We start from the raw sequence: 27528 nt of genomic DNA, 5'->3' as shown, positions 1-27528 counted from the left end.
CAAAAGCAATCAGACAGCTCTTTAATAGAAGGGAAAGATCTCCTAGCCGTTTCCGACAGGCTGTGGAAAGCTTCTCGTGTTGGTTACGAGAGGAGCCGAGGCTAGCTAGGAATTTTGCATGTCTTCTAGGAGCGGTGAACGGTACAAAAGCAAGACATTGCGAGAAGGCGAGAGTAGCGAGCTCGAGACATTTGACTTCTTCAATTGTGAGACCGAGTCTTATGGTGGCTCTTGTTTCAGCACTTTCCAAGACGATTTGCGACATTAATGGGGCTTGAGAGACAATTCGCCACCCCTTCTTCTGGTCAAGTCATTAACCAGCATTGCAGGCAACCAGATTGTTAAAATCGAGGCCATGAATGTCCCAGCCTGTGATTTGGCGTAAAAACTGGTCAGATTGCGGGGCACGTCGAAGAAGGCAAATTCGATTTAATTGTTATTATAATTCTCCTATCGCTGAAGAAGGAATCTTAGCAACTTGAACAAATTTAAGCACGATTTCGTTGCAGTTGTGTTTTCCAAGTACCTGTTAATTGGCATTTTGTTCATTTCTGTCACCTTTCGAAGTCTTTCTTTTATAGTTTAATACAGTAGCTGTTATTAGTTGCCATAGCTATTGTGTGCTCTTCTTATATTAATGTTTTGTATTCATATATAACTTAAACTATTTTAGACTTCCTTCACAGCATAGAAATAGCGTTTTTCCTCTTCTTTTTTTCTTCGTGTGTGCATTTGTGCTCAAGTTTTCTTGCTGCCCTGTATTTTATTTCTATTTAATGCTGATGTTAACTGGCTGCCTGGCTCCGCTAGCCCCTATGGTTATTCCAGGCAGCTAGTACTCAAATTTTTACTTTTGATATTTTCATTGAAATTGTAATTTTTTCTTAAGCAAGAATGAGTACAAATAAAATAAAGATTGATTATTATGCATCATTGGTAAGCTTAAGATTTACCTGGCAAACCATTAACTTCTTTTTCGAACCTCTTCTTGCCTTTCCATCCTTTAAATCGGTGTTTACAAAGTGTCTTTAATTGCTTGCCTGCGCTCAATATGGTGGCCGGTTCGTAATTTTCGGGTTCTCTGGAAAATTTCCTTGGACATTTCGGTTCCATTTGTCCCGGCAATCCGAATGGAAAACAGAAAGAGGGGAGGCGAACACAACTACGGCTTTAATAAATAACTTCACACCATGGAAGGGTTTCACACTTCACAAGTTTTTTTTTTATTAATTTTTTTCCGTTTTTTTTTTTTTTACACTTTCAAAATTTTGCATTTCCAATAAATACAATTTATAGCAAAGCATAGCATTTTAATATGATAGTTTTTCCCTGCGCAGTGTTGTTTAATGTATTCAGCATCGATTATGTTAATTTAAATTCAAGCAAATGTATGTATCATAAGTTAAAATTTCAACTCTAAAAATAACGAAATATTTATTCTTATAAAAATTTTTATACTGTCTCTTTTTAACACCTTTTGCAAAAATTTCCCTTCATATAAATTGTTGCTTTCTTTTTTAAAACTTATCATAAGCGTCTTTGAACAAGGCAATAACGATATTTTCTTTGACCATATTATTTACAGGCAGAGTCCATGATCCGTTAGGCGTATAACTTTTCATGAACCGAATGTAGTATTGGCAGAATTTCAGAGCTAACTTATATTTAAAATTTAACTCAATCAAGGCAAATACAAACGCGCCAAACGTGAGAAATCAGTGGCAACCTAACCATATTTTCGTTTTTAAATAAAAGTTTAAGAGTTCGCGGTGTAGAGACATAAGTTATGTCAATCTATGTATTACGATCGGATCATAAAAAGGTCGACGTTTGAATTGGCAAAGTCGAACTTCCAGGTTAAGACCAATCGAGAATTATAGTTTCTCAAACTCATTAATAATTCATCAAGTTAAGACAAAGAAAATCACAACCGTGAAGGAGGTTTTGATACCCGGTCTTAATTAGCATCGATTTTGATGATTTTACTTCTCCGTTTACTCCTTAGTTTTTGTTTCGATTGAGAAGATATATAAAAAACTCGAGACAGCATTTCATCGGCTATCCAAACACCTCGAATTTCGTCAAAAATACTCCGCTGCACGTCGTATTTTCAACTCTCTTCTCGGTGTTTGGATATCCTGATGAAACACTGTCTCTCGTGTTTGATATATTACATAATGAACTTATCAAACGGGCTGAAGTTCCCGTGAGCCGACTGGCGTAAATGCGAAAGATTCAGTTCATGAAAAGTTTGACGTTTGAGTCGGTTTAAAGACCTTACGTACTTTACTACACACGCACAAACCACTACACGTGGCAAAAATATAAATAACCTAAAATAACCCAGACGGTGAAACGTATAACCGAGGAACTGTGGTACAATGCAAATAGTTACCACGACTTTCCAAGCAATAAATAAACCACTTCAAAATAGCGATAGTGCTCCAGTCTCTTCACACGAGACAGTGGCCATTTGATGAACATATGACACTCGAGCGCTGCAATAACCCATTTGAAAACGAAAAGGCAAAAACCTTATCGCATATTTACACCTTGTGATTGAAACGAAGTTTCTAATTTAGCAAATTTTTCAACTTTTCCCAATTTGGAGCTAAACCAACCGTTTCGGTTCCACGTTCGTAGGTTTACAAGTAAACAACCTTTAACACCTGACACACAAATATCAACATCCGTATTTCTGAGTTTACACTTGTTATCTCGTTCTCGTCTACACTACCCATCGGGTAGTCCCCAGTCCCGCGCGGTTTATCTAGCGCTGGACTGACTTGCTCTGCGAGACCTTGCTCTTGAAATGCATGTCAATCGTTTATCCACAGCAATTTTATCTGCAATTGTGGTTAAGGAAATACAACGACAGTAAATCTGCAACTGATGCTATTAAGTTTTAAGACGATTTCCTTGTTAACATGACCAGATTTTGGTAGTTCGTTGTTGATTGGATTAACAGGGTTCTACCGCAACCTCACACCACTGGATATTACCACATGGACGTCAATCGGGAGAACACAATCCCATCCACTGACAGGCACGACTTTCCCGTAATCTCGTACCCACACCACTGTCTTAAGTGCTACAGAGGTCTGGGTACGAGAAACAGCAATCACCTAACCGAGTCCACTTAACCTAGTTCCCAGGACAACTCCTGTCGAGCTAATCATTTAACGCACACTGTGTATTCAGATGCTTCATGTGTTTGTTAATATTTTTATGATATTATTTGTTTTTTACCAACTAAATCAAGCGTAGTAAAGGGTTTATCACGACCGAGTTGGTCAGGACGATCGTTAGCTCCGTGCCACTCACGGCCCTGCCCAAATAACTCATTCACATCGTCAAATAATTATAACAACAATCAAAGGATACATTTCTGCAAAAGACGCCGATCATCGTCAGTATGCGCGTCTTCCTCGAGACCTTGAAGCAAAACCTGGGCTGTCTCGTACTTCACCTTACACTGAAAAAGGAAACAAAGACAGCAAGAGTCAGAACCGTAAAGATGAAGGGGTCAAACAACTGGAGAATTGCCGATAAATGGCTGAGATTGAGAGAGCCAGTTACCTCTTTTGGATTACCAAACAGCTCATCCAGGGCAGCATTCTGGCACTGAAAAGTTGAAAAAAGAAAAGTAAAAAACAACAACAACAACTAGTATTCTCTTGGTGTAATCTTACTACTTAGTGAATCCCGTCAAGATGATTGAAAAAGCAAACATTCACTGCAGGTATTGCCAGTTGTTCAAAGGTGGAAAAGACTATCCACCGGATAAATAGCTTTCCAGTGTTGACAAAACTAGCTAGGCCATCCACTGGATAGAAAATCTGTTGAAAAGCCAAAAGCGTTACCATCCTTTGAACATCTGCACCACAAATATGTCCTACAAATTTTAAAAAGTCAGAATGAGTTTTAGAAAGACCTATGAGGAAGCAGTTTACTTGGTGCCAATGACATGTGTACTTTTTGCGAAAGAAACGACAGTTCCGTGACGGTATAGCTGAAGAAAGCAACAAAACGACACAGAGAAGGAACAACAAACCCTGTCAGACTGCACCTTTTCACTGAAACTAAACGACAACTTGCAATTCACAATTCCTGGTTATGAGTTCTACGCTGGTCGTAACCGTGCCTGATTCAGACTAGTGACAATAGTTACCTGTTCCATCGCATAGTGGTACATCAGTCTGTCTGCACTGACCTGTGGACATGCAAAAACTTTAAAATCTAGACTATCTAAGTCTAAACTATCTGTGGTCAACATCAACTACAACTGAAAAGATTTCAATGTGGAATTGTATCGACTCTCTGTGCCATAAAGCGAAAAGCTGCGAATACTGAGAAACGTTGGTTCCCTGCTTCCTCTCCCCCCCGGTCCTTCTTCTATTGCATGCTAACCTTCAGAATGCTCGTTAAGTTGTGGGAGAAATAATTCACATTTATTCTCCTGAGTGGAGAGTGAAGCGTACTTCTTGTCCAAAAGACAGAACACAACAAAACCTGACCTAACCAGTAGGCGCCCAACTCCCTAAGGTACAGGTCAAGTCTATTTTCGAGCCTAGTGCCCCATCAGATGCGCTAACCGTTAGGTCACCGCGCCTCTACATATGATAGTTATCGATAGTGATATCCCACACCAACTTTTGGCGGGATAAATTGAAGGCTGCGATGGACGCGGTACATTAGGGCGGGAAAGCAGACACCACTGCATACCGCCGAATTCTAGCTTTCTGATTGGCTGGCTTACCGTCATGGCTTTTCCATCGAGAGTTTGCAATCCTGGTTCAATGAGCTGCTTTAGTTGTGACGCCTTCTCGAGGCACTGGTGATAACGGTTGTTCAAGTCGTTTAAAACTAAAACAAACAACAACACAAAATCATGATCTGATTGTACCCTAAACTAACTTAGAGCTTTCATTTATAAGTTAGATGCGAGGAAGGCCGATGAAATCAAACGTTATCCAAAATTCTCGTCGCAAAAGTCACTGAGTGAGACTATACTTGCCCATTGTTTGGGAGATTTCAGTAATGACAACGGATCAACTGGGTTCGTATCTAGATTTTGGTCGCTTTAGGCAAGACAAATAAAATTAAGACGCACATTTAATTCCGTGCACGAACTTCCGAATATTAATTGATGTCCAGTTTCCCCCCAGAGGCGCAACGGAAACGATTAGGGCGAGAAGACGACTGACATTACAGACTATATGATTTGGTAAGTGTAACTGCTAAGACATCTACTTTATTGAGAACTGAACATTTTGTCATAAAACGTTTTAAACAAGCCAATACAGCAAGGTATAGAGTCTTCTATACACTGCCGACAAGCATTTCTTTCTTCTAAAATCCCGCTCCAGAAAAATTCAGGACGTTAGTTATAACGAGCTGTCCATAAGATAGGGTTCAGTTGACTCAAAAACAAAACTAAATCTATATAGTTTAAAAGCTAATCTTTAATCTTATTAATCCTACCATTCTTGACTGCATTTGATGGTTTTAAATGTCCAACTCGGATTTCTCCTTGCGCAAACAGCAAAGAAAGATTGAGAGCACGGAGAGCTTTTACATACAGAACGAGCTGTTCCATTTTCCTAACAAAAGGTAAATAAACCATGTTAATAGTAGCACAAGTAGCTGAAGACATATCAGTTAGTCCCGTTTTTCTCCCACTCCTAAAAACATTTAACAGACTATTTGAGCGCACACAAAAATTCTACTTTTTAACTTGAAAATGACCGTCGAACAGTCGAAACGTCGTTGTTTTTAACGTTAGCTTTCATAGTGAAATCTATTTTACAATTGTCTGTTCAGTGACCTGGCCTTTGAATGACAGTGAGGCTGCAGGTGACCTTGTTTTGATACAGACTTCACTGCTTTTGTTGTGTAAATCAAGTTGTTCTTAAGCCCCGGCCAAACGATCGCAACATTTCAACGCAATACATTGCAACATTGTTGGGCGCAAAATGTTGCGCGCGTTTGACCACCCTGTTGCGACGTGTTGGATGTTGTTGGCTCAAGTTTGAAAATGGTCAAATTTGAGCCAACAACACCCAACATGAGCATAACCCTTGCCTTCCTAAAACCGTCTACAATAACATTCTGAGTCTGCAGTTTTCGTAAGAGAAGCTTTCAGGGCAATGACGTACTTTTGCGATGACGAGATCACGTTTCAACTTTCGGTGCTCTACCTAGCTAAAAGATCGACATTCCTTCGGGCACTTGAACTAAGATTTATAGCTCTTATTCAATGGTAAGTCAACTGTAACAACTAGCATGCAATACTAAGCATCCCATGGCTATCAAACAAGACCAACCCAGCAAACTCTTACTTATTATTTCCGAAAACACGGGGCGAGACACTCGCGAGCACTCCGAAAGAGGCATCCTATATGGCATGCTGCTTGGCCACTTCGCTGGCGAAACACTACAGGCTCAGACGATTCTCGGAGACAGGAATAAAGGCTGTAACCTCGCTACTTGTTAAATTTTAGCCGAATAAAATGAGAGGGTTTCTTTATGTACACTTCCTCAATGTTCATTACCTTAACTCGTCGCTTTTCAATCCAATCTGGTCTGCGAGGAAGCTTTCATTCTGCGAAACATTTAAGAGAAAAAGTGTTTACCTGTTAATCTTTCCCCACACTGCTTGAGACAAAACGTTTCTTGAAACCGGAGGAACACAAGACACAGAGGAGTAAAACACGACAGCATGTAAAAAAGCACTTACTTGTTTGATGGCCACAGAATCTGCCAGGACTGTGAATGGAGTTCCCCTAGCACTAATTACTTCAAGAATAGCATCCGTCAGCGACAAAACAAAGTTGAGTTTCCTTACACCCTCTGTATGCTCCGCCTGCAGTTCACATATTAAAAAGAAAAACAGGAATTAGTTTTCTGAAATGGTCTGAGCATGGCTGTGCGTTTAGTTGAAAAGAAAAAACATTCGTCGTATCAAGGAACCGTTTTTGGCAAATTCCCGGCGGAGTACACGAAAAGTTAACGATTCTTCTTGTCCAATCACAAGAAAAAAAAAAAAAGAATGAGTACTTCGACAGTTGTGACGTCAGCTTGAAGCAATCAAGATTTACGCCACGTTACTTAGCAACGTCTCTGACAAACAACACGGACTCAGTCTGATGCTGATCTCGTGGACCACCCTGATGCTATAGCGTTCATGTAATTATATCTCTGCCTGGAAAAGTGTTAAATCAAACAAACGTGTTTTCTTACATCCAAGAGTGTGTCCTCCGGCAATTCAGGAGCTATAAGAGCTATAGGACCTTCCATGTCAGGTGAAGAGGCCTCGGTTTCCTGGGCAACCATAAGCTGCTGCTTGGGGTTCTTGGGAGGAGAGTCGTTTCCAAATCCCAGGGTAACTTTAGTGCCTGTCACGTGATTAACATTACAACGCATTAGCGTGAGGTACATGTATTGTACGTTATTTCCGTGCTTAAGCAACCATTTACTCACCTCATCACAGTTGCAATTATTATTGTTGTCAACAAAGCTGTAACAATTACAAAATTTTTCCGACTGATTTGCTGAACCAGAAAATCCTGTCTCTTGATGTCGTATATTGCAACGTTTAACGCTTACCTTGACTCACAACAGCAGGTTTCTCTCCAGTGTTCTTGTTTGAGTTTTCCGACAGCCTCCCGGGGTGGGATCCAAACAGAAAGCCATTTTCGCCACTCCTGGGTGAAGAAGACCCGACAGTGAACAGTCCCTTCAAAGGCTTCATCTCCTGATCCTGATCGACAGCTGCATCTTTGAATTCCTTGCTGTGAGACGTCTTGGTTGGCGACCCAGGTATGGTAGGAAGGCCAGTGGCTGAAGACGACAGTGGCGGACTCTTTCCTCTTAGAGGCGTGTATCCTCCGCCCGAATGCCGGCGGAAGATGGGAGAAGAGGTTCCTGTTCCAAGTTGGAACCCAGGTGCTGTGAACAAGCTTCCCTTCCTGGGTAGGCCCATTGCTAAGATGGCCGGCGAGCTATGCACGCGTATGATCTGTTTGTCTTCAGCTCCTGGTTCAGAGAGGTCCGTTATTGGTACACCTATGCCTGCATTTGATTGACGTGTCAGAGCGGTCAGGAGTGGGGAGCTGTCTGGCGGCCTAGAAACCAAAGGCTCAATATTTGACAGGGCTCTTCGAATGGTACGCGTTGCTGGGCGTGCAAGCTCCTTGTTAGCGCTCGTGTTTGAAAATCCCGTAAATACTGGCTGATTTAGACCTGCAGGCATATCAGATCCCTTCACTTGCTCGTTTATCGCTTGGACAGCAGCGGTGAGTGGCGTAGGAGATCCCTTGGGTATGAACTGCGCTACTTGTTTCTGTGTCACAGGACTACTTTCCTTCAATGGACCGGGACTGCTTGTCGGGCTCTTGCCAACGGACGGCTTGGTGGGAGTGCCACCTCTCTGCTTTCTGGCGGCAGCGGCTGCACCATAGTAGGTGGGAGATGGGGATTTCCTAGAGGAAGCCTGCTTCCCGAAGCCTCCAGCAGTGTTGGATCTTGGAATAGGCAGTGGTGACGAAAATGGCTGACTGCTTGGTGCTGGTCCCGGAGAAGAATTTGTTCGTCTTCTCATACGCATTTCAACTGGAGGGGAGTCTGCTGACGATGGAGACGAAGTTGGGCTGTGAAAGGGTAGGGGGAGTGCCAGAGGAGAAGTGGGTGATGTTGGCGATGTCGAATAGGGTGAACCCACGGTGAAAGTGGCTCTTTGAGGAGTGCGAGATAATGGAGGAGACGGCGAATAGGGGCTGTTGCTGCTCCTCGGGGGTGATTGGCTGTAAGAGGCAAGGAAAAAACGGAAATCTTCGTTAGCTTTGATTAACCAAATAGTAAAACATCTGGAGAGAAGGTCACTAACCCGTAGAATGGGAACAGCGGGTCTGAGGGGTTTCTCTGCTGTTGAAATCCTTGAAAGAGAATCAAAGGTAGAATTGGATTAGCCCATGTTAGAACTGTTCATACAAAAATCTTATAGGTTTTTTTTAACACGCAAGCAACACTTTCAAGTTCAACATACAGTATCAACTAGTTCGATACATACATTTCATTCCTTTCATACATACAACACATCCTTTACCATTATGTTACAATATAATCTTATCTTCCTTATAAGAAACATTTACCTCTTTCTTGGATGTTGTAGTGTGTAATCGCTGTATATTTTTACCAATTGTGCATATTAATAAATACAGCGATACTACACACTAAAACATCTGATAAGAGTTCTATCATCCAACTGCTGAAGTCAATAAACTGATCAGCGAAAGAGGGAGAGTGTGACAGTTTTGCGTAACGCGCGCCGACCTGTCGAGCAGATTTTTCATTTTTCAACCGGAAATTATTACGGGCAGATTTGTACTTGCCTCGTGAACTCACAGGCTCGCTCACGCTAATGGCGTTTCGCGCCTTTCATGTCACGCATCATGCATCACGAATTCGCGCGTCATGCTCCGCCACTTCGAGAGACAAACGAGACGGAAAAAGAGACTTTTGCAGTCTTGCACATGCTGAACTGAAAACAAAAAAAACACGTGACTTACTAGGAGTCTCTGGATTGGATGGAACAAGCACGAAACCCTGAAAACAAAAACAAAAACAAAAACCTTCAAAAAACAGAACTACCAAAGGTCTTCTGTTCAGAGAAAAAAGTAAAAGATATCCAACAAATTCATAAGTTTCTCCAACACACCTAAACAATGATTGACGTAGCAATTGATTGACACTTGTTACTGTACTTTGAACCCGAGATTTGGGGCTTAAGCGATATATTTTTCACATAAAGGTATAAGTGATGCATATATTTAGAGGTCTAAGTGGTTTAGTCCGAAAAAAATATATTTAAGAGAGGTCTTGATGTAATATACACTGTAGCATACACGAGAGACCGTGTTTGACCACATTTCCAAACGCCAAGAAGAGAGTTGAAATTATGACGGAAAAACGGAGTAACAAAATCGTAGAAATCTTTGCTAATTAAGATAAAATATCTGAACACCATCACGGCCATGATTTCCGTTGTTTTAACTTTATAAATAAAATAATTATTAATGAGTTTGAGAAGTAATAAGTCAAATACATTAATTTTATGAAAAATCAGCTACAATAATGAAAGGTAGTGCAACGTTTACTTTTTAAAGTGGAGTCTATGTTTTGTAACTGAACAACAAACCTCAGCAGCTAACTCGTCTTCCTGGGTAGAGCTTGGTGGGTAAACACCTTGAGAACTAAGCTGAGCACTGGAGGCTACGATGAAGGAAAAAATAAAAAACATTAAAAGACAATATGATGCAGTTAATGCTGACACAAACAGTCACTAACTCTACCAAAAGCTGCATCTTCCGATCTGCTTCACAAATTAACAAGCTTCACCTAACTTTTGATTTTGATTTTGTGTCCATTACACAGGAATCAAACAACAAAAGGAATGATTACGTATTTGAGGGACTATGTAGGTTTTGCGATACAAATACAGCCCTAAATGATTGAAAAAAGCATTGCAAAACACTGTTCTGAACACCTTATGAACCTGTACACATCTAGTTATGTTTTGCTTCATAGCCTACACTAGCCAATGCTACATTGGTCACTGAGCCATCTTAATTTGGTTTACGTTGTGCATTTTTCTTTTATTTGGGTCCATTTAATATTTTTCATTGCAAATAATAAAAATCTGAAATCTAACAAAAAAGTTGGCATTTACTTGGTACTGCAATTTACTATCAGATGTTTGTGGTTTGTAGTGGAAACTGGAAAAGAATAAAAACTGAAGCCCTACATTTTTTCCCCTTATACAAAGAAACTTCCAATAAACAGTGTAAGTCACTGAAGGGAAAGGAACTTGTAGCATCATACTTTCAAGCTTTGGAAGAGCATCTAAGGACGTTATTAACTACTTACTGTTCCCAGAGGAGCTGATGTTAATGACAGCGGGAGGGTCCTGAGGGGACATACCAGTAGCGTCATAGGGTGGAGTTATGCGATGAAGCAGATCAACTCTTATGTCGCCCAAAGCTTCAGCGCCATAGTTCTAAAGAAAACAAATTGGGGAATATGTATTTAATTATTACATGTAGTTAAGAACGGAAGGTGTCATGTACAAAAAAATTAAATTTCATCACAAACTTGGAAAGCAAATGTCACATCTTTGTTTCACCAGCTGTGCATTGGGTGCAAATGCATGGCTATTAAACCTGTGATGGACTTACTTTTCCAGCTAAGGCAGCAGCAATCTTCTGTCATATTATCCTACTTATTTACAATGTGAGTCACCATATTTATCTGTAAAATCCAGTCTACTGTGGATAGTGGAAAAGCATTAACTCACTTTTGATCAATGCATGTGGAACTTGAAATTACAGCTTAACAGACTTACTGGTGAATAAGAAGGTGACCTCATTCCCTGGGGACTACCTGAGTGTTTCCGCTGATGAACTGGGACGGCAACTGGGGTGGCTACATTACAAAGGAATGTGAAAACAAAAGACCAGTTACAATAATATTCACTGCCAAATGGATATTTCTATCCAAGATGTATTCAATGTATCCAGTGCAAGTTGGAAGTTGCAATTTATTAGAAGTCAATGATAGAAATCCTTTTCTAATATGCACTGTGTACATAAAGTGAACTGCAATGTGACTGGCTAAAAAAGAAGTCAGAATTTTGAAATACATCAACACCATCTCAAACTGTTACCAGTTTTCATTGTCTCATTGTTCTGGCCTACAATAACTATAATATAATATAAACCAGCAATCATTATTTTTCTATGACTTACATGCTTTGTGAGGAGCTCTGCCAGTCAAGAAGGGATGAGCAAAGAATTCACCTGAAATGATAATGTACAGAAACAATGCCCAGGTTAACATTCAACATTGATGAGTGAGTAAGTGTCATATTATTTCAGGGTGTCAAAGTCAACATTTGGCTACATGTAGTCTAGTATGTAAGATTTTATGGTTGAAAGGGAACAACTGGACTCTTTGGGTCAATGTATCGTCTGCCAGGACAAACAAGGTGGCTGTTATAGGCCTCTAGGTGGCCATTAGTAGAGGTTCAAATGTATCCCAAGCCACTAAAGCCATTATTTACTTCCTTACTTAGCACCTGTCATTCCTAAAAAGGACCAAATTGACAACTCAAATGATGACCCCCAAAAGGAGAGAATTCAAAGAAAACAAATGGACCTGAGAATTAAACTATATATGTGCAGGGCTTAACTTTCAGGAAAAAACCTTGGGGCCAGCTGGCCCCTAAGTTTTCAGATTTAGTTGCCAGCAAAAGTATTTCAGTCAAAAGCATGAAAAGTGAGTCACCAGATGAATGAAAAAAATTGGTCCCATTAGCGACCCCAGTTGTCTCAATGTCGAGCTCTGGGGACTGTAAACTATTCAACAGAAACCACCCTGTTTTGTATCCTGGAGCCATTCAATACAACTGTACGTATGCAAGTCTAGGTAAGTAACAGATATTACTGGGTTGAAACAAAAACTTGAATGAACAAAAATTTCTTACCAAAGTCCAGCCTGTCTCGTGGATTCCTCTTCAACAATCCTATTAGAAGGTCCTTTAAGTGACTGGAAGTACCAACTGGAATACTAAAGTTTTGAACAAAGTTACATGATACTAAGTTTCTTAATCTGAACTCCTCATCACAAGGAAAACAAGAGAAGCAATCACTACGAGAGACAGTCTAAATTTAAAAAAAAAAAAAAAAAACATTTGAGTTACTGTCAGTAGTTATTTAATTTAGGTACTCACTTAGGGGAAATTGATTTGCTCTTCTCATAAAACTTCTTTAACTGTTGTGGACTATTTGCCTGCAAATGACAAGAATAAACTATGCTAAGTTTTAAGTATGAGGTGAACTTGTAGATCACCTTCCAAAGGACATCCCATGTGAAAATGTAATGCTCCTCCTCAACAATATTGGAACACTATTTCACTAATGAATAGTTTCTGTGGACTTTGTTTAGCCCCTAGTGAACAGCATGTGGTATCCGCCTTGATAAGAGCCTTCCACTTTCTTGAACTGTTTTCACACTAACAAACCTGAAATGGGGCTTTTCCTGTTAGACACTGGTACACAATTGTCCCCACACTCCACAGGTCAGCTTTGGCATCATATGCTTTGGACATAATCACTTCAGGTGCCTGGAATATGTAATAAATTATGTATCCAAGAAAAGCACAATTCAGTTACAAATATTTGACCATCCGTTAGGCTATTAATAATGCAAATGGTACAACTGGAATACTTGCATTTCCTACATTGGTACATGCCAAGTACATACTTGGCAAGAAACCAAGTATCAAGTACAATATACCAAGTACATCATACTCAAGTGGCAATTAAGTTACTAGTAAGTACCAAGTACAAAGTACCGAGTACAATGTCCCAACAACATTTCTGTTTTCAACACACTAGCCTTTGATTTTATTGATATAATTAAATTAATTGAAGTCTAAAATCCCCCCCCCCCTTCAACCCTGCTGCTCAAGCCCCCATTTAGAACTCACAAGTGAACTTTTTAAGTTCCCACCCCATACCCCCTGCTTGAATTACATATGTTCTTTTATGGTACACCAATGAGAAAGAACACCATCACTTTGAGAAAATTATTTTCAAATATGTTTTTGCAGTTACTACAGAGATGCCCTGAATTTATCTTAATACACTGTAATTATATATTTTGAAATTAATAGATATGACTTGAGAAAGATCCCATTCAAAAAGATCCCATTCCCCAGTCTAAACTAAGGTCTTTAATAAGAATCCCCCCTTCCTCTCCTTTCACTTGGGGCTTCAAAGAATCTTCCAGTAGGAGCTTTTGAGTGTTGTGTATGAATAAAGTTCTAGTTCCTACACTGTAGTTCCTGGTAAAATTAGACTCAAACAGTATTAAACAAAGTTCAAGTCTGCCTTAAATGTATGTGCCATAAAGGGATGACAAAGTAACTGGTGGGAAAACAAGTTAAGACTAGTTAGCTATTTAATTCACACACCATGTACATTGGAGATCCACATAATGTAGCTGCCATCATTTCACCAGGTAAAAATCTTGCAAACCCAAAATCAGCTGGAATAAATAAAACAAATTAAGACTTTCTCTTCAAGTGAAATTAGACTATGGGAATTACTGATGTTACACATTTTATCATCAGTGCATGGGCATAAAGGTACAGGCAAAGCCTAGTGGCCCATCAGGCCAAGTCTGCTATCTTTGGATCTTTGGTTTCCATAGCATGAAGCAGCTAGGAGTTACTCCACTCTCCCTGGAAGGAATGCTAGTCCACTGCAGGACTATCCCCAACATTTACCAAAAAAGCATATCCAAGGAAAATGATTTTTGTCCGAGATAGTGGGACCTGCAACATAACCAAGTTCAAGGTAGCAAGCAGAGGTCATGATTGAAATATTTACTGTTTGCCAGTAAATATTTTAATCATGTGCAATTACTCAGTGTTGCGCAAAAACATGACCCTAGTTTAGACTTCAAAGCAGACTGCTTTGAATGTGGAGGTTAGTGCACTCATCATTAGGGCAACATGCCACCCATACATAAATGTAAAAGTTCCTGCTGATATTTGCAACAACCAGAATTCTAATTAGCTCTGTCACATAACTCTGGTGTCTGTGACACAATTTTAGCAACTACATGTACCTGTAAGAACACTGCACTTCTACCTGTATGGGAAGATAGCAAATTGTGGGTAACCTCTAGCATTCAAGTTGGCCTTTTATCTTGCAATGAAAAGTAAAATGCTCAATGTTTCCAGAAACTGATCATTGATAAAGAACAACCCTTACCAATCTTTATTTTGATCTGTGAGGGCGATGGTGTGGTTGTTCCAGAGTGATGCAGGAGTAGGTTCTGTGGTTTTAGATCTCTGTGAACCACGCCTTTGGACTGCAAGGTGCACATGGCAAAGGCTGCAGACAAAAAATGTACTTTGTTATATCTTAAAGAGTGCCGGCCTGTAATAATCAGACAAATTCTTAATTTCGGGGCAAGGGTCGAAAATTCGATTTCGCTCATATTCTTATGGTAAATAGGCTAGGGCATGACAAAAACTACTGGATAGTTTTTTTGGCAAAATATCCTTTTATTTCAAAGAAATATGCAAATTACCAAATTCCGTTAAAATCGTCATTTGACGCACCATTTTATTAAGCACGTTTGAGAGCCTCGCATGCAAAACCACATCATTCTTCCGTCTTTAAAACACCCAAATATTTTTGTGCAATGTTTAAATGTGTACTGGGTTGATTTTAGGGAATGCTGCGTTGTCGTTTTGGGTGCAAAATAATTAAATTTTGAAGACATGTATTTTATTATTTATTTAGTCCGAAACCTTCAAATGGATCAAGCTTCTGGTGGTTGAATCGCAGAAGGATGGTCTACAGATTCCTGTAAAATTTTCTTTGGGCAAATGATTGTGAGCGACACGAGAGCCTATCTACCAAGAAAATATGAGCGAAATCAAACTTTCGACCCTTGCCGAGTTATTTTCCATTTCTATGGACAGGGACTCTTAAGTAAAACAATTCCAGTTACAAGATTTTGTCACAAGTCCTACATGTTAAGGCATAAAAAGGAAGCACAATAAGATCGTTTATCTAGCTATTGAAAATTTCAACTAAGATCCACCACAATGACAAAAATACGAGCTGAAGAAGTCAAACTGTTTTAGTTCTCCAAAATTTGAGAGAATGCTAGTTAACAAGCAAGCGTGGACACTCTACTCTGTACTTGTTATTGTCATCATAGTTATTGTTAAAACCAACATCAACACCTTCATCGTCATCATCATGAATGTTATTAAATGATATTTATACAATATTTTAACACCCAGTACATATAATCATTTCACATACCTATCTGTCGTAGAAATATATGAATTGTGTCCTCACTAAGGGTTCCTTTCTCTACAATAAAAATATGCTTAGTCAACTTTAAATTTAGTTTGTAAGTACATCTGGGCATGGCTTATGCAAACAATTAGCCAGTATGTGAAAAGCAAGGCCTCAGTTGTTTAGGATGTCCAATATTGCACTGTTTGGGGAAAATCTCAGGAAACACATAATTTTTACTGGTGATCAAATATTTTTGACTCTCTGAATTCACAGTACTATTTAAATTGTTGTAAGAGACAGTAATTAAAAGTGAAATTTTCTCACCACGTAGATAGTCTGCAAGATCTCCTCCATTGCAATACTGTCGAGTCAAGAGTGATTAAGCATTTTAATAAACACAAGAAAGCCAGATATCCTTTTGAAAAATGATGCCACTGCACCTTACAGAGATCTATCGATTATCAGACGGAAATCAGGAGAAAACAATAAAGCTGGAAAAATGTATAAAATAAATTCATGTTCACCCGTATTCAAACCCTTTAAATTCAGTCACACAAACACACAAAGTGTATACACTAGACAATGGCACTCAATTGATACAAACCTCCATGACAAGAAAGACATTGTTGGATGTTTCCTGCAAAAGATTTACCGACGAAGATCATTACTGTATAAAATAATACAGCTGTTATGACATCCATATTTAACTATTATGTAGCTATGCTTGCTAACCTCATTCCCAGGAGAAGAAAAGAGACACTGGGAATGAAGTTGGGCACTCCCACAGTATTCAATCTCTTCTCATGTCATTGGGATGGGCTAACATTGTCATTCTTACTCATTATGCTCTTTCAATTTCTGAATACACGTTTACAATTTTAATGGGTACAGGGATGTGGCAAGGTATTTCTAAAGGTAGTCCTTTACGTGAGCATTATTGGCTTCCCTGGGCTTCCTTGTCTTATGGATTGATATTTCGTGAATACATGTACAATGTGGCAAAAATAATAATAAACAGAAAACTGAAACTACTGTAATGCAAATAAGTACCTTGTGGGTATTCTGAAGGTAAGAGGGATTTTCTGTATGGGTCTAGCCTTTACTTTCGTATTGTGCAGTTCCAGAAACTGTATGTATCCAGTTACCCACCCCAAGGAAGGACCAGTAGAAATTCTGAGAGGATGTGGGATCTTGAAAACCCAAAATTGTAAAGGGAAACTTGTATGAAGGTAAACTGGAATTTCCAGATGGATGGAGAGGAGGTTTAATTCAAACAAAAACCTTCTGTGGATAGCATATGGATATTTCCTTGCATTATTTTTTTGTGGGTGAGAGGATTATCTGATTCAAATCAATGGAAAAAGGTCAATTCCAAAGTCTACAGACATGTATGCAAGATATGATCAGAATTCACTGGTAACAAATACATTGCAAAGATTTTATTCATCTCTTCGATTTTCTTGTAGATACTGGGAGTTCTTCGCAAAACATTACAATATGTGTGAAAAACTTTCTTTATTTACCTGGCAGTCAAAAAGCGACACGACATTTTCGTGATGGAGTTCCTGCAATGAAAGATATAAACGTGTTGTTACACACCAACGGATTGCATGACAGGATTTTGTCATCATCTCCATTCGACAGGAAAAAAAAACATTGCAATTAAACTATAAAGGAGCCTAAGTGACGAACAAAACCTCAGATTAAACGTTCCCTACATTAGATTTTGATCCTCGTTTAAGAAGCTAATTGCCTTTGTACATAGCACATGATGACCACGTGAACGGTTTCCTCTGTTCTTTGTAAATTTCCTTTCCCCTGGGAATAATGTTGTGATCATGCATTACATGGATCATGCAATACGAAAGCTTAAGCCTACGATCGCAGAATTAATTTCTTATTAAATAAAAGCTGGAGGTATTTAGAACTCACCTTTAGAATTTTAATTTCCTTTGCTAGAAGATTTTGAGTCTTGGAAATATTTTTCTTCGCAATCACCTTGATGGCCACCACAAAGTCATCCTTCTGCAAAGGCATAAAATCGAACAAAGAAAATTTCACTTACCGTATAAAACGAAAAAAGGTATCAAAAGAATACAGAAGATACCTTATCCTTCTTGGCTTACTTGCCTTTGTGTAAAGATCTTAATTTTAATTCTCTCTAATTAAACACTGCGCGTTTATGGATGGTGCAGTAAGCTTATTTACATTTGATGTTGTTCAATGACAAGGTTCAAAGTTACAACATATCGGAAAAGTACAAGCTTTAATACGTATAAATGCTGAATAAATGAAACCTTTGATAAGATTGCTGGATATCCATATCATTTCACATTTAAAAGAACTTCAAATGTCTCGAAACAATGATCTTGACTGTGAATTAAGACTCTTACGTAAGTCAAACAAAAAAAATCGTATCAACATTTTTTTTTTTTGCCCTTTGCAAAATTATGGAGATGAAGGTCACCTTTCTGTGATGTCCTTTGAAAACTACAGCGAAAGCTCCATGCCCTATAAGGTCCTTCTTGTTGTAAACAAATTCACCGACGTTTTCCGCCATTGCAGAGAAGAACTGTTGACTCCAAGAGGAAGGATGTGCGTAGTTTCACTTCGTCGGAGAATGTTCTGGCGAGCGGTTTGTGCGAAAACGAAGCGAATTTTTCGCCAGAGAAGATGGATTTGCGAGGACTTTGCTGTCCTTTAGTCAAGCGATCTAACAACATAACTGTTATCAGTCCTCCATGGCTACATCTTATGCTCTTTCCCTCAAAGAAGACTTCTCAACATCGATGAAGAGCATTTGTTTTGTTTTCGTTGGATGAATACATTTTATTCCACCGCGCAAAACAAAACAAAATTCGAGTGACGTCATTTAACGGGAGGTCACTAAGCTTTCGGGAGGCCGCTTAGCTTCGAGGCCTTTGCCCTTTCGCTCTCTTAGCGTAAAGATGTTGCGAATAATTTAAATTCAGCCTGTGACAAGTTCTTAACTGCGAAGGATAAATGGATTGCGTCTGTGCCAAATGAATAATGTAGCAAATACGAGAGAATCAATAGGAGTGCTATGCTAGCGGAGTGTAGTCTAGGGCGAGCGGGACGAGCCGAGAGCGGTCTGGTGATGAGGGAGTGCTTCTATTTGCTTCGCTCGCGGAATCACGCTTTCGCTCGCTAAATTTTTTTTCTGCCCTCGCTGTGAGCCTGTTCGCAGGCTAATATAATAGCAATTTGCTACTTCTTACAGTGGTTTTCATTTGAATGTTGAAAAGTATCTGGCATTGCACTTACTAGGTCACCAGATTGGTTTAAAAAACTCACACCACTTTTTCATCCAACTAGGAGTAAAACCATAACCAATCAGGATTCACTCTCATACGTTTTCCTGCTAGAGTGACGTTTTACTGCTAGACTAGAGTGACACTCAATATTATTGAAAACTGCTCTATCAGACATTTGGAGTTAATTTAATAAGAACATCCTTGTCCACTGTAGAAAAACTCATTTGTCAGTTGAAGGAGTATGTCACGGTGATGGTTTAAATATTGCCCACAAGGAAGGGTACATCTGTGATCAGGAAAAAAAATGGGAAGGAAAAGAAAGGAAAGGAAAGATCAAAAAAGAAAAGGGATGGTAAGAAGTGATCATGTTTCAACTGTTCAACATCTATAGAAGCTGTCATCAGTTGTTTAATCTCTCAATACATTTTTCAGTTATCAATACATATTTTGGTACTGTGCATAAAAATAATTGGTTAGGTAGAAACCAAATTACATTGGGTTAGCAACACATTCACACTGTCTGAGTAACACAGACCCTTAACAAAAATGGCTGCCAAAAAAATCCTTTTGTATGCATTTAAATTAGCCTCAATAGATTCATTTGAGAGCAAAAATGCTTTTGAGTTATCAGCTCAAAACGAGGTTAGTCAGGCTAATTTTAATATTCAAAAGAATTTATAATTGGCAGCCATTTATGAGAATGGTCTATAACTCACTGTGAACTAGTACAGTCCCTGCGCTCTTTGTTCTCCACCCCCATATAGAACGGAGAAGGGAGAGTTTAGGTAATGGACTGTGATCTGTTCGTGTGACACTAAGAGTAGTATTTTTTTTATTGTTATTATAGATTGCCCCTGAAATTAAGTCTTATTTTAAACCATCTTCCAAATGACGTAAATTGCCGTAAAGTACGACACGTAATCAGCGGTTTTATGAAATCAGCGGTCAGACCGAACTTATTTTTCCAACGTCTTACTTGAAGAGTATTTGTACTCCTGGAAGAAAATTAGCTGGTGCCTTTGGCTCAGGCACTCACGACAGATCTTTGAAGTTCGTGTCTCTTTCGAAATTCAATCTAAAACAAGAACTGTGCGTTTTGTAACGTTATTTATTGGATGGTGTGTTTTGGTGCGAGATTTCTCCAGTAACGGGCCGTCGTTATGACGTCTTTTTCCCGGTGGTAGACCAATGGGAGAGCATGGAAGTGCTCGCAAAAACGGCTTGCCGTCTGCAGTAGAGTCTGGGAGCATGCTACTACGGAACAAAACAAGAACACTCATGCATGTACCCTGTAACCCAGAGTCTTCGTTCCCCTTGATCAGCGGTTAGGAAGCGCGCGAGGAAGTCCGAAAATAAAGGACTTCCGGTTTAATTGCGCACGCGTACATGCCAAACCTTTTGGCTCAAGTCGCGCGTGGCTCAATCGCTCTCCTTGGTCTTTGCTTCCGATTTGAAGCAAAGCAATCAAGATCGATTCTGCAACAGAACTGTCGAGAGTCGCTCGTTTCGTCAAGCTTGCACAGAAAGGGGCGATGACTCGAGATACGAAATTCAAACAAGAACAGAACAGGCAACTTCTTATGGGAGCAGGCCGAGCAATTCTCTGAATTCTCTCCTAACATTTACCTACGGTCACGCCCTTGATGTATTTGGAGCCGAATCGTTCGTTCATCGCTTGGTAGCTTTTAAAGAACAGCCGAAATAGCGTGCCATTTTGATCATTGGCACATTTTCCTCTGCACAGCCAATAAAATAACTGAGAACTTTTAACCTATAGGTTGAAGCTTTTTCATTCCAGTCTCTACATTTTCACCGAGTTTTCTTTACGCCCGGTCGCTTCAGTGAATAAAATCACGTTCCGTTGCAGTTGACATTTCGTTTAAGTGATACAATGTTTTATAAGTGTCATGGATAAATATAAATCCTAAAGATCAGATGGCTGTCATGCAAATAAATATCTTTATCCTTACTCAATACACGCCAGTGACGTCCACTGACCTCGAAAGCTTGGCTGCACATGATCGCAGTGCTTGGCATGACTGATTCCGAGTAAGTATTAATTATGAATAACGAAAAACTGCCATTTTGAATAAAACTATTCTTGATCCACGCTGTAGAAAAAACGTGTTTCAAAAAGAGTCCATTCGTCTTTGCGAAACCATTTGCGTAAATTTTGATGCTAAAGACGAACAAAAGTGAAGCCGATGTTTGAGGTCCTAGTCGAGGAATCAACTGGTAAAAACATCAAAAAACGAAACGTCAATTTATCGTTCGCTTGGATTGTCGCGATGGAATATTTACCGTTTGAGGTTATAGCTTTGATACTTCTGGAATCAAAAACTCAAAAGCCGTAAAAAGAAGTCGTAATATTTTTCGCTCCGACGGTGCATAAATTATCTTTCCTGTTTCTTGATTTTGAGGGTTTGCTTATTTGTTTTATTTACGCAACAGGAAAGATTCCACTTCTTAAGTTAATGCTTCGGTAGTCTCACAGCTTGCAATATTAATGGTTCACTGGCCTTTTAGTATAGCCCAAATGATAAAGAAGTAAAGCAGTAAGAAAAATCTTTCCGTATTTTGATACAGTCAAACTTCTCTCATTGTCCGGTTTATTTCAGCGGTTGTTCTCGCCCTCGCATGCTCCGTTGTGGCCTCACAGGGTGCGGCGCTGGTGCTCTTCTGACGTGGCGGGGAAAACACCCGCCAAATATCACGCCACCTGGCAGGCGTGTCATCCATAGCAAATCTCTCTCAATCCATAGAATTCTTGCGCTCGAAAGCAACATGTTAGTCTCCCGCTTGCTTCGCCCTGTTTCGTGGGCCGTGTACACAATGAACCCGAACTCGGAGTCAATATCTGTAATTCTAAACTGACACTGAGTCGTGGTGAATTTTTTTGACGAGCGATTATCAAACCCCAATGGATCTTAACGTAAACTGGACGGATGTTTATACGACGCACACGACAGGGACACAAGGTTCGGCCTTCCACGAAACTGTGGCCGTAGGGAAGGTCATCGCCTTGTCTCTTATTCTGGCGGTTTCCACGACTGGCAACGTCTTGGTCTGCTACTGCGGTATACGATCCCCGCGGATGTCGGCTATGAACAGTTTAATCGTGAATCTTTCCATTGGAGAACTCGCTATTGCGTGTATAGCTATTCCACTCAAGATCGAACAAGAAATCTTAGGGGAGTATTTGGTTGGAGGTCCGACAGTCTGCAAGTTACTGGAATACGCCCAGTCCGTTGCTCTGGGATCAGTTACAGTAACGTTATTAATGATCAGCCTGGACCGACTTTACTCAGTGTTTTATCCTCTGTCCAAGATAACTCGTCGTCAAGCTCGGTACATGAGTGTGTTTGCATGGTGTTACGCACTGCTCTTCGCTAATCCTGTCTTGTACTATTTCTTGGGATCAAAACACCAACCCAGAGCATTGTTGTTCAGCTGTGACAAGCATACGGTTTTGCCGTGGAAGGACAAGCTTTATTCCTTGGTGCAACTCTGGGCGATATTTATGTTACCCATCATGATCATGACTGTAACGTACTTCGCAGTGGTGAGTAGGCTGCTAAAACCTGATTCAGCTGACCGAGCCGTTAGCAAGGTGGGCGCGCGCGAAGCAACCCCAGACGTCCCAATAAACATTCACCGCCGATTCACCAGCTCTCTGCGCTCCAACGCTGTACCGCTAGCCAAGCGAAAATCCGTGGTTATGAACCTTATAGTCATGGCGACTTTTATATTTTGTTATGCCCCGTTAGCGGCACTTTACGCTCTGGAGACCGTGGGAAATCCCAAGCGAAAAAGCTTTGAGATATTTCACGATTTCGCGTGTTTTCTGGCTTTGGCAAAGCTGTGCACCAATCCGGCTGTGTACAGCTTTTTCGACAGCAATCTTCGGGATCAGATGTGCCGATGTCATGCGAAGCGATCCGATCAAAATTCGCCGGTTCGTCAGCAGATTATTCACCCTGGGATATGCATCCAGGGAAAACTCAGTGAATTGAACGTCAGTAACTTTGGCAGACTCGCTGACTCGAAAGGGCAAAGCCCTGTTTTCAAGGAGCCGCTGTTGCGGGTGTCTTCGGGGTCGAACCCGTCGCCGAGTGTGCCTGGGGCTAAGCGGGAGAAACTGGCGCGACTTATTTCCAACACTCGACGCTATCGTAGTCTTGGGCTTTCAACATGGAGAAGTTCAAACATTTGAGAACATCCAGCGTTCAATGACAAAGTAATGATTGTAAACAAAAAGAAAGAAGTTATATAGTTCAATGATTTGTGAAAGGAACTGATGCGAAAATTACATATAAAGTTGTTACTTGATCATCAGTGCACAGCACCAATTTTGTAGGTATTATTTTACATTGTGCAATGTAATTAAGTGTTTTGAGATCGAGAAGTCTTGTTTCGAACCTGTCCGGGTTCACTGTGTTATTTTCAGGGGAAGACTTGTTAATCCCACGGTGCCTTTTCTGGGACAGATACAAGATTTTAGAGAAGGGGGTTCGAGATACTAAAGGCCATCCCCTGTAGGGGGTGCGGGGACATTCTCCCCCGAAAATGTTTAAAATTGAGTTCCTCGGACGGAAATAGGAGTAGATTTCCGTCATTCTGAGGCCAAGTCAGCGTGTTATGATGTCTCATTTTTTTTTTAATTTAGGGGTTCTACCGAATCCCCCGAACCCCCTAGATCCGCCCCCAACTTTTCTCTAGGAAGGTGTAGATATACAGCAAATTGTTGGAGTCAACAGCGATGGATTAGCATCCCATCCAGGGGAAGTGAGAATTCTCCTAGTCTCTCCCAGAAAGTAGTGCTAAGCCATCTTTATAACTGACTGGAAGAGCTTTATATATTTGTAATGTCTGTTTTTGATTTGAATTTATTAGTGCATATCTAGGTTGGCTCAACATTTGTCCCATTCCAGCAGCTAGTGATCACTGTTATCTTAATTCTATTTACAATGCCGTTTTTATAATATTCAGTTTTTTGTACGTAGTTCAAATAATACGTGAAAGCAAAGAAACTAATATTTTGACTTCAATCTAAATTTTCCAAAAAAGTGCAAACAGTGTATGAAGATTACAGCTTGAATGCAAAATTGTTACCTTGCGAAACTGGTTGTTCTTCGATGGCAAAACATTGCCATGTAGGCCGATCGGTTTTGTCGACTTTCATCCACTTTTATTTGTCGCAGCACAAATAAAGGCAAGCTGCTCAGAATAATTGGAGGCGCGGTGGCCTCATCGTTAGTGCGCTCGTCTCCTGATCGAGTGGTCCGGGTTCAAGCCCTGGCCAGGGACATTGTGTTGTGTTGTTGGGCAATACATTTTACTCTCAGTGCCTATCTCCACCCGGGTGTATAAATGGGTACCACCGAATTTAATGCTGGGGGTAACCCGGCGATGGACTAGCATCACATCCAGGGGGGAGTAGAAATACTCCTAGCCGTTTCATGGTAAACCGGGTTAGGCTCCGGCTTGATGGGCCACTTGGCTCGCATGCAGGCTTTACCTACTCAAACTATTACAGTGTCTAATAAAATCATTAATGAGTCATAACTGGCCGTTAATTACCTTATATAGGGAGGAAAACGTTTTATAAAGGACTTAATGCTCTGAGTTTTCATTCTACCTGGCTCACGTGTCGAGGTAATGATATTTGTCGTACATATAATCAATGCACACTGAATTGACACAGAACTTAAAAATATATATCATAGAACTTGAAGAGTTAGAAACTTAAATCAATGTGTTATTTTATCTCGAGTGCAAGAAAACACAAAGGTGTTTGGGTGAGAGAAAAGCTATTAGAGAAATCAGATTGAATGCTACAAAGTAGGTCGGATGAAAGAGTGCTTACAGCTCATCTTGCAGTTCACTGAACTGAAGCAAATATTTTACGCACTTGAGAAGTCACCCTACTCGACATCATCATTACTGAGCCGTACAATGCGGGTTTGTTTTTGATACTCATGGCGCGCTTAAAAGAGCTACGTCATGGTTTGCGCATCTTGAAAAGTCTAGCCTAAACTTTTCAAGTTCGTCGTTTGTAATCCTTGTTAATCTTCTCAATCCTAAACATCCTTGGTCCTTTATGGCTTATTTTCATCTTTTTAGTGTTTTCTATTGTAGTAAGCTACTAGTTTCAAATTTCCTTCAATTTAAAGGTAGCATTGTACCTGGTAAAAAATAACTCAAAATACCGTGACTGAGCTCCTTTAGAATCCTAAAAGGCATAAAAACGGCAGGTTATGAATGACAAGTGGACTGTCTTTAAAATCAGTGAATCGCGATAATTTTTTTATCTATCGAGCTGTTTGAGTTCTGCGATAAACCATATTTACCTAATACAGTCTTTAGTAGCTTGAAAAATCACTGACAAAATCAGTTATTTCCTAATAAAAAAAAAAAGCACTTTATGTCTTTTCGTTGTAGTCGTGGTAATCACAAGGTCTAATTTTATTATGTGCCAATATTTCTGTTAACGTTCCGTGTCAACATCAACATGTTTGGTCACCAAACAATGTTTGATCGTGTTTGATCGCCAAACATTTCCCGTTTTGGCAGGGCTTTAGCGACATCGTTAGCCTGCGGATACAACGTCTTTTATCGCTCCCGGCCGGTATGGCGAAATGACACGAATAGCGGATTAGCACGATGACGTCATTTGACTACAACTACCAAAATTAACATTGTTTTTCATTTATTATTTAATATCATTACCCTAATTGTCATGAAAACAAGAATAGTAAAGGATTTTGGTTTTTGCAGTCAGATGACTCCAGCACCAGAAACCAGACACCCTAAATGTGTGTTAGGTACGCAAACCGGTTTACTCAGGTTTTCTATAGCCTCAAGAGTAACAATAACTGAAATTAACAGTTCTAACGCATTCTCGGTTGTTTCTGAGTTTTGATTTCAGGTTCAAATTACTTGAACCTGAAGGCGTTACGTATACGTCAGTGACGGTTCGTCTTGAAAAGATCAGCATTTTTTTTTTTCGAGTTTCTCGTATCTATCGTAATCTTCCTCAGTTGTGTGACATCGTTGTTTATTTCCATTTGATTGTTTCTTCTTTGGTTTTTTTTTTCTTAGAAATAAATTATCTTAAGATTTCCTTCCATTTGAAGGTAATAGGCCATATACTCGACTGTAACTAGCTTGCAATGGAGACACATGTGGGGGAACATTATAAAAAAATAGATTAATGTCCTTTGCATTTGAAAAGACTGCCCGCATTAGCTTCAGTTGCAAGCTAGTTACAGTCCAATACCGAGAATACGAAAATGGTCTCTTCGTATATCATAATCAAAGAGCTCCAGAACGTGCCGCTTTTGACATTCTCAGTGGTCTCATTTTGGTTTCGAGTAATCTAAGCTGAGTCAAAAGTCGCCAGCTTTTTTGTTTCAAGAAATTGCCATTCTAAACACCGAATGCAAATATGGTGGGCCACTCGCCTTGCATACAGCTGACGCGCCCGAAATTTGAATTGATCAATCAGGATTCAGCAGGCGGGGAAAGTCTACTGTCTTCAATTCAATGTAAGTTAACAAGAAAAGTATTGAAGTCAGGCACCTTTTCTCACTGGAAACGGCATCAAATATTCACGAAAAGGAATTTGTAATTCCAAAAACCATATCAGATTGTAAAAAGTGAAAACTATGAAACATTTTGAGCCTCCAAGCTTCTAATTTGGCGCCAACGTCAGGCAACTCGCTCGTAGTTCGTTGAGTGTCGCCAGGTAGGATAACAGTTCTGTATTCTGAACAAAATCTGTAGTTCCTCATCAAATTAAACCCAGGATTCTCAAGTTAACCATTAGAAGAGGCCAAAGCAACATTAGCATTGTCTTAATTTGTGTTAGCTGCGCAGAAAATTACTATTATCGTGTCGTTTCGGTGAGACAGCTAAGTTTTGACTGCCGCGCGTACTGCGGGCGCAGCTGCCGTATGCAAGGCAGAAGGTCTGGGCTTAGTAGTAAAACCTGTCAAATATATGCGCAGGCCTTATGCGGCGAAGTTTTGGATGTCGGTCATTCCTTATATCAGGCTGTGTTGATTGGCAGAGCGAAGAGAGCGCTTTTTGACATAATGTACTAACACAAAATTCCAGGAAACTCTGAGGTGTAAAATGCATTGTTTTTAATCATGCTTTGTGCTGTTAACGGTAAAGCCAACACATAGTTAGTTTATATACCCCATCAAGATCATTACAAAACGGAATACAGCTGAATAAAATTCAATATCAGGGTCTCGAATTTACATTTACTTTTTTATGCTCTTTCGTATAGTTTTCCCTGATCGTGCAATGAAGTTTTCGTCCATATCGATGTCTGTTAACCTCATATTGCTGTCAGGTCAAAA

At 39.9% G+C, this 27528-nt stretch overlaps 2 protein-coding genes across 2 annotated transcripts; one reads left to right on the top strand and one right to left on the bottom strand.

Moving 5' to 3' along the window:
* Positions 1-19: 19 nt before the first annotated feature.
* On the bottom strand, positions 20-18718 carry LOC145462772 (serine/threonine-protein kinase unc-51-like). The gene is made up of 27 exons (XM_081446362.1): positions 18352-18718; positions 17817-17909; positions 17408-17449; positions 16489-16521; positions 16209-16245; positions 15906-15956; positions 14838-14960; positions 14033-14106; positions 13079-13180; positions 12788-12846; positions 12542-12624; positions 11805-11855; positions 11402-11481; positions 10927-11056; positions 10199-10272; positions 9570-9606; positions 8888-8936; positions 7609-8804; positions 7243-7397; positions 6740-6865; positions 6555-6604; positions 5485-5603; positions 4760-4866; positions 4172-4213; positions 3580-3624; positions 3385-3475; positions 20-2846 (listed from the first exon to the last, which is right to left on the bottom strand). The coding sequence occupies exons 1-27, from the start codon at positions 18442-18444 to the stop codon at positions 2767-2769; spliced, it is 3222 nt and encodes a 1073-aa protein (XP_081302488.1). The 5' UTR covers positions 18445-18718; the 3' UTR covers positions 20-2766.
* A 2828-nt stretch (positions 18719-21546) lies between these two features.
* On the top strand, positions 21547-24076 carry LOC145463545 (orexin/Hypocretin receptor type 1-like). The gene has a single exon (XM_081447308.1). It carries the CDS (start codon positions 22080-22082, stop codon positions 23370-23372), a length of 1293 nt encoding a protein of 430 aa, XP_081303434.1. The 5' UTR covers positions 21547-22079; the 3' UTR covers positions 23373-24076.
* Positions 24077-27528: the final 3452 nt, after the last annotated feature.

The sequence above is a fragment of the Orbicella franksi genome, chromosome 12, assembly GCF_964199315.1.
Source record: "Orbicella franksi chromosome 12, jaOrbFran1.1, whole genome shotgun sequence".
Classification (NCBI taxonomy): Eukaryota; Metazoa; Cnidaria; class Anthozoa; order Scleractinia; family Merulinidae; genus Orbicella; species Orbicella franksi.
The sequence above is the reverse complement of the archived record's forward strand: the minus strand, read 5'-3'. Positions and strand labels throughout refer to the sequence as shown.